Source organism: Callospermophilus lateralis, chromosome 1 (genome assembly GCF_048772815.1).
Source record: "Callospermophilus lateralis isolate mCalLat2 chromosome 1, mCalLat2.hap1, whole genome shotgun sequence".
Taxonomy (NCBI): domain Eukaryota; kingdom Metazoa; phylum Chordata; class Mammalia; order Rodentia; family Sciuridae; genus Callospermophilus; species Callospermophilus lateralis.
In genome coordinates, this window is record NC_135305.1 from 91,696,015 (window position 1) to 91,708,164 (window position 12,150).

Here is a 12,150-nt window from a genome sequence, read left to right on the forward strand (position 1 = left end):
TGAAGAATGTCATTGTATTTTGATGGATATTGAATTGAATCAAATCTGTATATTCCTTTTGGTAATATGGCCATTTTAACAATTCATAAAACATGGGAGGTCTTTCCATCTTTTTGTGTTTTTTCAATGTCTTTCTTCAATGTTCTATAGTTTTCATTGAAGAGGTCTTTTACCTCCTTGGTTAGATTTTCCGGCTTTTTTTGTCTGTTTTTTTTTTTGTTGTTGTTGTTGTTTTGTTTTGTTTTGTTTTTTTAGTCTGCTATGAATGGAATTATTTCCCTGATTTCTTTCTCAGCAGATTCATTGCTGGTATATGGGAAAATTACTGAATTTTGTATGTTGATTTTGTAATCTGCTACTTTGCTCAATTTGTTTATCATATCTAGCAGTCTTCTGGTGAAGTTTTTTGGATCTTCTAAGAACAGGATCATATCATCAGCAAACAATGATAATTTGTCTTCTTCCTTTCCTGTTTTTGTTCCTTCTCTTTCCTAATTGCTCTGGCTAGAATTTCTAGCACATATTAAATAGGAGTGGTGAGAGTAGACATCCTTGTCTTGTTCTAGATATTAAAGGAAATGCTTTCAGTTTTTCCCCATTGACTATGAGATTGACTTTGTATTTTTCATATATAGACTTTTTGATGCCTCAGCAGAATATTAATAAATAAAATCCAACAATGTATAGGAAGAATTATGCACCAAGATTTCATGAGATTTATTCCCAAGTATGCAAGATTGGTCTATATTTAAAAAATTAATGTAATCTATGACGTCAATAAGCTAAAGGAGGAAAAAACTGAATGTTTTATCAGTAGACTCGTAAAAAGCATTTGACAAATTCCAACACTTGTTCATGGTAAAAACTCAGCAAACTTAGAGGGGGACTTCCTCAATTTGGTGAAGAACATCTACAAAAATCCTATAGGTAATATCATACTTAAAGTTGAGAAACTAGAAGTTATCCTACTAAGACTGGGAATAAGGAAAAGAAGAGCCCTCTCACCACAGCCTCTCAACGTTGTACTGGATGTTTTAGCTAATGCAATAAGACAAACAATAATAATAATAATAATAAGGCACACAAATTAAAAAGGAAGCCCTGTTGTTGTTTGAAGATAACAGTGTTCTATGTGGAGCCTGGATGCAATCATCTTCCCCAAGGTCCTATCCTGAAAGGGAAACTCCATGCTGCATGCTGGGCAGACTGGATAGGACCAGAAGAATCGGCCCCTGTGGGATCCCAAGCTTTCCCTCTAGCCACAGTCACCTTTCTCTGCAGATACCTGTGTTTCAGGTCAGCCAGACAGAACCCGCATGAAGCTGAAAGCAGAGTAGAAATGTGAAACCTGAAGTGTGGGCAGCAAGGCCACAAGAAAGTGTGTGGGAGGTCAAGCCGCACATTTTATATGAAGGAGGAAGGTCCTAAGCTCCACAGAGCCCCAGATGGTGTGGGTGAAGGGTCTGTGCTGGATGTAAACAATTGGGGCTAGGAGTGAGCAGAAAGCATGTAACGCTGTGCACCATACAGTCCACCTGCCTAGGAAAGTCTCATGTGGTGGAAATCAGAGATGTACAAACTGTTAGGGTTTTGCTTAGGGGTTCAAATTAAAAGGATACTGAGCTGTAAGGCTAGACAGGAACCACCTGTGAGACAAGAAGAGAGGCGCTGGGAACTTCAGGGACTGGCTCATTTCCTGCGACTCCATATTCTGGCTCCTCTGTGTCTATGGGGCCAAGGAGACATGCTACAAAAAAAAAAAAAAAAAAAAAAAAAAAAAAAAAAAACACATACACACACACAAACATATATATACTATTTGATTGCATTTAAATGTGATCATTCTTCAGAAAACACATGCTGCTTTGCTACTTCAGCTGTCACAAGACAATCATCTATACCTTTCTGAAACCTTGAAAGTGGCCTGGTGATCTAACTGAAAAACTAACAACACACATCACTGAAGGGAAACCAAAGCCTGGTGACAAACAGGATAAATGTCAATGAATGTAAACTGGGCTACCACAGGAGCTGTGGTGGTGATTTTCTTGCTGGCAATCAGGGCTGAGGGCCACACCTGTGTGATAAACACGGCTCAGACTGATCACTCTGATGTGCATAAACTTCAAACAGCCCCAGGGCTGTCTCCCATGGCCTGTGGGTGGCTGGGCTTAGCAGGTGGCTTCTCTGCAACTGTGGTCTCTGCTGGGCTCCCTCCTGTAGGGACATCCTGCTGGGGCTGGGCTGGGCTGGAAGGGCCCAGAGGCTTCTCTCTCACCTCTGAGGACTTAGAGCTGCTGAGGGCTGCCTTAGTTCTTCTCCACATGGCCTCTCTCACAAGAGGGGGCAGGACCTTCCCTACTGCAGGGCAGCTGGGGTCCCCAATGGCAAGTGCTTGTCAACCCTCTGCTTGCCTTGTTCTTGCTAATGTCCCATTGGCTAGAACAGGTCACATGGACAATTCTAGAGTCCTTGTGGGAAGGGGCTACACAGCAGGGAGAAGGCTGGGCAGCCTGGCTCTCTGTGGGCCCCAGGTACAGACTCCACACAGTGCTCTGAAGCAGAGCATCAGGCATTTGGAGAAGCACATGCCAATGCTCCTGCTGGTGGGATTCACACTGAGCATCTGTACACAGGATTTCACAACTAGGTACGTCCATTGCCATTGTCATGGTGTCTGTGGGTGGTCATTCTCTGCCACCCTACGCCAGGACTCCAGTGAGGCAGGGTCTGATTTAAAATGTCCCAGAGCACTGCCAATGCCTGGGGTTTCATCAAGTTGGGGACACAGGAATCTACTTTGGTGGAGAGGGACAGATCTACTGTTGAGGTCCCACTGTGGAAGCTGTTGCTTTGACACACTGACATCTGGGACAGTACACAGCTTGGCCAATGCACAAATGGTGGTGCCAAGGTCACTGTCAGTAGCCTGGCTTGACCTCATTGATTAGGAAAGTGGGGGTGGCCTTGCAGGAATGAGTATTTAGAGGTGGGGCAATATTTCCCCATTCAACCTTCAAATCTAATCTTAATCTTCACTTTTCAGAGAAGTTCCCTAGACAAAGTTATTTTTAATGCACAGACATATCCTTTTCCTTTTATTTTAAATTGCATTGCTCTTACCAATTCAGTGTGTGCATTCCCGCTTGCTAATCAGCTCTGGGACAGAAGAATCATGAATTTACTCATCACAGTATCTCCAGGTCCTAGCACTATGGGGTTGGAATTGAAAATTAATAAGAGTTTTCCTTTTTTGCCTTCTACCACTTCTCCTTTCCCCCAAATCCCCCTTTATCTTTGAAATTGCTGACTAAGAAGCAAAAGGCTAATGACCTTGGTCTTCTGTGACCAGGCCCCAAGTAAGAACTGTGTTGAAGGGGCAGAGGCCACTGCATGTAGTATTTGGCTAGAATGATGTAAACCCTGGCCTTTGACATCCTCATGTAACTCACATGTCAGCTGGAGCCATACCATCCTTGGAGAGTCGAATTAAACTGGTTTAAAGCCCCCCGCTTCGATTCCTTGCATAAGGAAAATGCAACCAACTTCTCGATTTCAATGTGGCTTCTCGAAAGTTGGATATTTTGCTGGGTCCTGTCACATTCTGATTTCTTTCTTCCTGAATTTTTCTGCCATCTTTCATATTGTAGCTGTTCCTTTCTTACTAAACTTAATACACCCAGAGAGTTTGAGCTCCTTTGCCTTACTTCTTGTAAGTAGCACTCATTCAAAGGCCATTACATACCTTATTAGAGGCTCAGTGTCCCTGTATGGGAGTGGGAGTGGAGGAGTTATATAGAAAACAGAACAACTCAACAGACTATTAGATATCATTAGTCTTGAAGCCCTTTAGGACCCCTTTACCCAGGCCCCCAACTCAACCTGGTGGAAGAGCTGTCAACGGGTCTTCTTTTTGAACCTCTTCACCTTCAACCTCCTTGCTTCCATCCTGGCTCACCTCTTCACCTCTCCACTGCCCAAACAAATCTTGCCTTTTTTTAAAAAAAGTTTCAATTAATTTCCTTTTTAAATTATTTTTATTTTTGAAGATTTTTTCCCAAGTTTATTGAGATGGAGTTGAAGTACACTAAACCACACATATTTAATACATTATAATTCTATTGGTTTTGACATATGCATGCCCATGAAACCACCAGCTCTCAAAGTACACTTTTACCACCATCCCACCCTTCAGAGTTTCTTTGTGTTCTTTTTGATCCATTCCTCCCTCCAGCCCAGCCCCAGACAAACAGTGTCTAGACTCTCTTTATAGATGTTAATATGTATTTTTAATATATAGATCATGAATTATGTTCTCTATTTTTGCCTGGCTTCCCTCCCTCATTAGAATGATGCTGATATTCTTCAATGTTGTTGTTTGAGTTAATAGTTTATTGGTTTTTATTGCTAAGTAATATTCCATTGTATGATTATATTACAATTTGTTTATTCATTCATTTATGGTGTTAGTCTGTTTTATGTTACTATAATGAAATATCAAAGAAAAGAGGTTTATTTAGCTCACAGTTTTGAAGGTTTAGGTGATAGAACGATCTCATTTTAAGAGAAGTCCTGGCAGATGAAAAACACAATGGTGAGACAGGGAAAAATCATGTCACAAGATTGTGAGGCAGAGCAAGAAGAGCCAGCTTTGTTCTTTTACTGAAAACTCTTTCAGGTTAACCAACTCAGCGTCCTATGGACATTCTAGGGGCAGTTACCTCCCCCACTCAGTCCCACCTCTTAAACATCCAATACCTCCCAGCATGACTACACTGAGGTCTAAGCTCCCAACACATGAATCTTTGGGGGACAAACTTGGACCTTATCCAAACCATGACATCTTCTGTGGATTTGAGGTTGTTGATTTTTTACTATAACAAATAAAGCTTCTATGAATATCCATGCATAAGACTTTGGGTTTCATGCTTTCAATGTTGTTACCTGTAAGTGTAATTGTGGGTTGTATGATTTGTGTACACTTAACTTTTTAAAAAATTGCTGAAGTGGTTTCCAAAGTGGTTGTATCCACTTACACTCCCACTGGCAAAGTGTGACAGTTTCATTTGCTCCACACGCTCTGTGCATTTGATATGGTCTATGCATTTGATATGACTAACATTAGATATATTCATGTTAAAGTTAATCATCTCAGGGGTGTGTGTGTGTGTGTGTGTGTGTGTGTGTGTGTGTGTGTATTTGATGCACCTCTGTTTAGTTACCTCTTGGCTTCATTTCTTTTTCTTGTTTATTCTCTCTGTTTTTTCTTTTCTCTCTTGACTTTATTTCTAACAAAGGAAAGCATATACTTAGATTTATGGAGAATAATACCAGATTATTTCTATTGTTCCAGGGAAATTATGAATATGTCCCTTCTTATTTCCAAATGTCCTGGCTTGGATAATAAAATAATATATGGTTTCTCTTCTTATGGCCCAAACAGCCATGTCCCAGGCTGTTCAACACAGGGCTCATCAAGGCATTCTTCAGCTCAGTGACAATTATTCTTTCCTCTAAAAGGAGCTTTTCTGAAACTTTTTTTTTTTTTCCAGCTCACATCAGGATTTCAGGGGATAGAGTTACTGTAGCTTCACACTTGTATGGGAGGGTCTTGTGGGAGGTGAGAGGGGGGTATTCTTGCCAACATCCGAAATAGCTTGCTTGAGAATGAAACCAAAAGAAAAGAAGGTGGAGCCAGAGGTGGGGAGTTAGATCTTGCCTAGGGACTTTGAGCTGGATGCAGCCCAGCTTGAGGCTAAGATCTAATCCTTAACTTATCTCCAAGAAAGTAGGAAATCCCATCAATCACCCTCCCCTCCCCCCTTTTAAATCTAAGCTAATTTAACCTGGTTTTTGTCATTTGCAATTATTAGGGCCTTAATATCCCCAGCAGCAGAAGATGCCTCAGCATTTGGCAAAACCTAGATTGCCGCTCATTTCAATCTGAAGTACCTTCTACCTTCGGTGAGAATTACTGTTTCTTCTGATCTGATCTCTGGAATACAGAGCAGAAGCAATTGGTCACATTGGTTGGGTAAAATCTATTTCTTCAGAGGACACTAACGGCCTAGGGTCAAAGTATTCAATGGTATCACCACATGGTTTGTTTAATCGAATACTCTAGCTCCAGGTATCCATTCTAATGCAGCAGGCTCTTTAATCTTTAACTAGATCATCATTTTGCAACCTGATTCAAAATCAGTTCTGAATTTGGGGATGCAGTTTGCATTTCCTAATAACAGAAACGTATCCTTATTTACTCAGAGTGCCAAATGTACAAAAGAGGAACACTGTGTGTGCGACCTATGTAAACATACAGAGGAGAGGGCGCGAGACCTCTTCTAGGGGCACAGAGAGATGGCTGTGGCATTACTGGATGGAGGATGACTTTCTGAGCAGAACCCAGGTAATACGCTAGTGGAAGAAAAGGAGGCCAGCAGGGTAGAAATTAAGATCCCAGTCAGTATCCTCTCTGAACGATCCGCAGAACCGAACCAAGCCTGGACCCTAAGGGATGCCTCTCTCAATGGGAGTGTCCCGGCCTTGGTTCTCACGCCCCAAAGGCGGACGAAAAGCGGCCGGGCAGGTCTTGTCTCAGACAATAGAAAACAGCCTTTACCCAGCACAACCAGCCCTTGGTCCCGAGTGGAAAGGGAACCCTGGTACCCCAGCAGCAGAGGACGAGACAGTATTCCAGGGAGCTGCCCGCGCCGCTGCGGCGTAGGCCCCGCCCTCCAGAACATAAGTCCGCCCCCGCGGGCCAGGGCCCCGCCCCTGTGCTCTAGGGTTCGCTCCCCGCCTCCTGGCGCTCAGGGCCCTATGGCTCCGCCTCTCGCAGCCCAGGACTCCGCCCCCGCCATCTCGGGTTCCAGGCCCGCCCCCTCGCGCCCGCGCCCCGCCCCCACGTGCCCTCGGGAGTCCCAGGGAGGAGTTGCCGCGCGGGAGGAGGCGTGGTTATGCCCGCCGAGGCGCGGGCGGCGCAGCCGGGACTTTGGCTTTGACACAGACCGCGAGCGGCTGCTCTAGTGCTGGGGTCTGGACGCGCTCTGCGAATCCCGCGCCCGAGTTGGGTGCAGACTTTTTGCCTGGATAAACACCACCGCGGCGACGCCGCAAGTCCTGGTGCAGTAGCAAGTCTTGGTGCAGCCTCAGCAGCCGGATTTCGCCACCCCTACCGCCGCCTGCGAGCAGCCCTGCAGCTCCTGCCTGCTCCGGGAGAGCGACGCTGAGAGTTTCTCCCGCAGAAAGACAGGGACGCGCGGACCAAGGCCCGGCCACTGCCCCGCACCCGCGTGGGCGCCAGGGCTGGAGGTAGGGGCCCGCGCTGTCCCTGGCCGGTCTCAGGCTTCCGAGCCGCAGGTGGAAGAGAGACGAACCCTCCTCCCCCCTGCAGAGCGGCCCAGAGTTTGGGATCGGGACCGGAGGTGGGTCTGGTGAGGGTCCATAAACCTCTTCTCGGTGTCCTCACAGGCAAGCACAGAGTTCCTAAGTTGCAGGAGCGCTGAGTGTCAGGCGCCGAGTCAGTCCATGTGGGGGCGACTAAAGTGAGGAGGTAGCCCTGGCTCTGCCAGAGTTGAAAGGCAGAGAGGTGTGATACCGATGCAGATAGCTCTCAAGAAAGGTGGCTTATAGCCTTTTGGATCGCGGTATGACAAAAAAAAAATCCAGGCGTCTCCCGAGGAAAATCTGCAGGGGCCAACCTTACTGTGCGTTTTCGGTTCACCTGCAGCCACTGGCCTGGAAATCTGGTAATGAACTCCAGCACTAGGTAAGGAGTGCTAATAGCAGATTGTCTCACTCAGTCAATTCATGTGTTAATTTCTTTTCTAGGTGGCCAAGTGAAAGATAATTTTGGACACTCTAGCCATGGAAGATTTGGCCTTTGTCTGCAGCAACCTCTTCGGCCCCTAAATTCTGCATCTTTTGTTCTTTTTGTGCTTATAAGGTCAACGGGGCATCTCCCCTAGCCAAAGTTCTGCAGTGGTGAGGCCTTCCTGGGCTCCTGATATTAGCTGGCCATGGGGAGTACCCTGGGTTGCCACCGCTCCATCCCCAGGGACCCCTCGGACCTGTCCCATAGCCGCAAGTTCAGTGCAGCCTGCAACTTCAGTAACATCCTGGTGAATCAGGAACGGCTCAACATCAACACTGCTACAGAGGAGGAACTGATGACCCTCCCTGGGGTGACACGTGCTGTGGCTCGAAGCATCGTGGAATACCGAGAATACATTGGTGGCTTCAAGAAAGTGGAGGACCTAGCACTGGTCAGTGGTGTGGGTGCCACAAAACTGGAGCAGGTCAAGTTTGAGATCTGTGTGAGCAGCAAGGGTAGCTCTGCACAGCACTCTCCTAGCTCCTTGCGGAGGGACCTCCTGGCTGAGCAGCAGCCTCACCATCTAGCCACTACTGTGCCCCTCATACCACGTGTCAATATCAACACAGCCACCCCAGCTCAACTCATGAGTGTGCGAGGCCTCACTGAGAAGATGGCCCTCAGTATTGTGGACTACCGCCGGGAACATGGCCCCTTTCGCAGTATTGAGGATCTGGTCAGGATGGATGGTATTAATGCTGCCTTCCTGGACAGGATACGACACCAGGTGTTTGCTGAGAGGTCCAGGCCCCCCTCCACCCACACCAATGGGGGTCTGACCTTCACTGCCAAGCCTCACCCTAGTCCTACCTCACTGAGCCTGCAGAGTGAGGACTTGGACCTGCCACCAGGGGGGCCCACACAGATTATCTCCACTCGTCCCTCAGTAGAGGCCTTTGGAGGCACCAGGGATGGGCGGCCTGTGCTGAGGCTGGCCACCTGGAACTTGCAGGGCTGCTCTGTGGAGAAGGCCAACAACCCTGGAGTGCGAGAGGTGGTATGCATGACACTCCTGGAAAACAGGTGAGGACTGGAACCACCAAGGGGGCCAGGGGGCTGGGTGTGCAGACAGCTCGGACTGGCCTCATCTGTGGATACAAATGAGTGGACTTTTGGGGAGGGGGCAAAAATATAAAGTCAGTGTATTTGATGCCCTCACCAATACTGTCACTTGAGGCTGGGCTCTCTTTCTGCTCCAGATTTTTCTGAATACAGCTGTCAAGGTTTATAGCTTATGTCTTGAGTGTGATACATCAGAGATGGATTCTTAATTTGCGGTACTTGAAGATTGTTAGTGGTGCTGCCTTTGAGAAGGTCTGTGACTCACAAAAGGCTTCATAGGGTTTATACTGAATCAGACACTCAACCTTGGAAACTGGTACACAGTTTTACATATGAGAAAAAACTAATTGGATTTTTCTTTTATTAATGGGAGGAAAACTCACATTTGTTCCATCACATGCACCTATTTGTGTGCACAAAATCATACAAAAGATCAGGTACACACTGGCTATATTTATCAAAAGGCTGTGAATGAATCACTCTTCATTCATTTTCTTATTTAACCCAAGGTTGTTTTTCAGTGTGTTACCTCTGTTGTCCCATTGCCAGAAAAGGCCAAAGTGACATGTAAACTGACGTGTGTGTGTGTGTGTGTGTGTGTGTGAGAGAGAGAGAGAGAGAGAGAGAGAGAGAGAATATTGCCCAGATTTCCCTGTTTGAGCTGAAGAAGAAACTCCTAGGATAGGCTGTTATCAGAGAGTGTTTACATCATTCACAACACTGTTCTCTGTAGGAGCTTCCGTTAACTCCCCATAAAACAAAATCATATATTGTGGCAGGAGCTCCTGCTGTTAGTAAACAGTATGGTCTATAATATAATCGGTTTGGGGAAGGAAAGAAATATTTGTAATTGTCCCTTCTGGGTCAGAGATCCTCTGATTTGGTCTTGTGGGCTCTTGCCCTGCCTGCCACCAGAGGTGAATGTTAGTGGCTACTTGATGCCTTCTCTTGCAGTGGGTGGTTGGTGAGGCTGGCAGTGTGACAGTTGGTGACATGAAGTGAGCTCTCAGCGGGAAATCACAGTGCATTGTGGCAGATCATCAGGACGAATTAGTGAGGAGAAAAACAGGTCACAGTGTTTCCCTGGCACCATCCCAGTGGGCACACACTCGTCGCTGATGAGAGAGAAACTGTGCACTGGGTCAGAGGACTGGACCAGAGGAGTCCTTGAGTGCTCTTCTTGCACTGCCTTGTCCTGTTTGGCACCCTAACAGAATCCTTTTGCAAAATATCTTATACACAGGGGAAAACTGGACTCAGCCCTGGGAGATACTTCTCATGAGTGGCTTGATAATAGTTTGCATCCTCAGACTATGGGCAGATGAATGGGAAAAGGGGAGGGAAGGGAAAGTGAGTGAGACAAACTCACAAAAGGCTTCATAGCCTTAGTGAGACAACTGCCTAGTTCCTGTGAGTTTTCTTAAGGCTCAGTTTTGGGTGAAGAGGGGATGAACCAGGATCTGAAGTTGCCTGGTGGAAATGACAGCCTGAGCAGTTCTTGCTCATTTATTTAGTGTTTTCATTCACGGGGCACCTGGACCAGCATTATCAGCTGCTACACATGCAAACTCTACATTTCTGTGTTTAACACCCCCTCCGGGTGTTTCTGATGTATATTAGTTCAAGAACCTCGTACTAGGAGTTGGGCACTTGTTGTCCCTCTGGGGTTCTCTTGCCCCTCCCCCTATACTACCTTTTCTGGCAAGGCCAGTGATTTTTGTGTGTGGAGGTTTCCAGGTACTTCCCCCCCCCCCCCCCCCCCCCGCGCTTTGATTGTTTTGATCATCCCTATAGTTTATTCAATCCCATGATGTTCTTTCTGGCCATGGTTTGAAAAGCATATTCAATGTCTAGGACTTACCAATGTGAAGGGTAGGAAATGGGAGGGTAAAACCTGGCATAGTGGTGTACGTCTGTCGTCCCAGCTACTTTGCAGTGTGTGGAGATGGGGCCTCTGGGAGATGCAGTGCTTGCTGGGGGTTCAGTGTGGGGGCACTAGCACCTCTTGTCCAAGGTGGAGTTGATGGGTTTGTTTTGTTTCTCTCCTTTAAATTTCCTAAAGAGATGAGGACTTGTTGAAGACATCTAACTGCTGGTCTTCAAGCAAGAGTGCGGGAAAAGCTTACCCAAACCCAGCACACCTGTGAGCAGTGGGAAGGGTGGCCTGCACCTCCATTACTTCACACATGGCCGCATGTGTTGTCCTGTCCAATGCATTCTGTATTCTGGGCACTCCTAGCACATTGTGAGTGTCTGGTAAACATAAACAGGCTTAGGGCCTGATCTTCCCCAGAGCTGAGATGGACACATTTGCCTGTGTGACTGTCTTGAGGCACTTAAAAACTGTCACAGAATGGATCTCATATACTCCGTGTTCATCCTGATTCACAGAAGTCACTTACATTCCATTTGTTCCCTTTAGTAGTGTGAGGAAACATATTTAGCATGAGCAAGAGTGAAGACAGGTAATTTTATGGGTGTTTCTTATTTTTATACGTGTTTACCTACGGCAGAAGAGGTCCCTGCCTTCTGGATATGACTTTGTATTTTCTAACAGCTTGCACATTAATTTGATTTCACGTAACTCCAGGAAGTAATACTTGCTATTTATTAATGATTCTCCATTTCTGGGTGAGGAAGTCAAAACCCAAGAAGTTGAATGGCTTATCTCTGAGACACAGCTCACTAGTGACCCAGCTGGGACAAGGACCCATGTTCTTTGTGTCTTCATCCTGCCTTGGTTGGTTATCTCCCTCTCTGTTGAATAAAGGGCATTTGCCAAATTGTGTGCCAATCACAGTTTCTTAAATTGTGTCCATTAAAGCAGCCCTTGGGCAATTTTGGAAAGGAATGACTGACTTCTAAGTTTGCTTTCTGCAAGTTTGCATTAGTAGGTGCATTTTCTTAATGCTAAAGGGTCCCTGTATGGGATGGGAGTTGGAGTTCTTTCTCTTTTTTTTTTAATGTTTATTTTTTAGTTTTAGGTCGACATAATACCTTTATTTATTTTATTTCTATGTGGTGCTGAGGATTGAACCCAGTGCCTCACACATGCCAGGGGAGCCACATTCCCAGCCCTGAAGTTCTTTCTTGACCTCAAATGCTGGTGTTTTGGTGGATGGGCAAGCATGAGCTCCAAGAAACTGTTTTACACATGAAACCTGAGGTAGGACAGCACAGAGCTAGATAATTATAGTCACCAGGAACCTTGAGGG

At 46.0% G+C, this 12,150-nt stretch overlaps 1 protein-coding gene across 4 annotated transcripts in view; it reads left to right on the plus strand.

Moving 5' to 3' along the window:
• The window catches only part of Eepd1 (endonuclease/exonuclease/phosphatase family domain containing 1), a 168,985-nt gene that overhangs the window by 45,817 nt on the left and 111,018 nt on the right, over positions 1 to 12,150 (plus strand). Inside the window, exons 1-2 of one of the 4 annotated variants that reach the window (XM_076836206.2) lie at positions 6,968 to 7,424; positions 7,831 to 8,896. In XM_076836206.2, coding sequence (XP_076692321.2) covers positions 8,019 to 8,896 — 878 coding nt within the window. In that variant the 5' untranslated portion in view covers positions 6,968 to 7,424; positions 7,831 to 8,018. Of the gene's footprint in view, positions 1 to 6,967; positions 7,425 to 7,580; positions 7,749 to 7,830; positions 8,897 to 12,150 lie in introns of those variants that run through there. The other 3 variants (XM_076836213.2, XM_076836228.2, XM_076836219.2) reach the window with 3 other exon arrangements.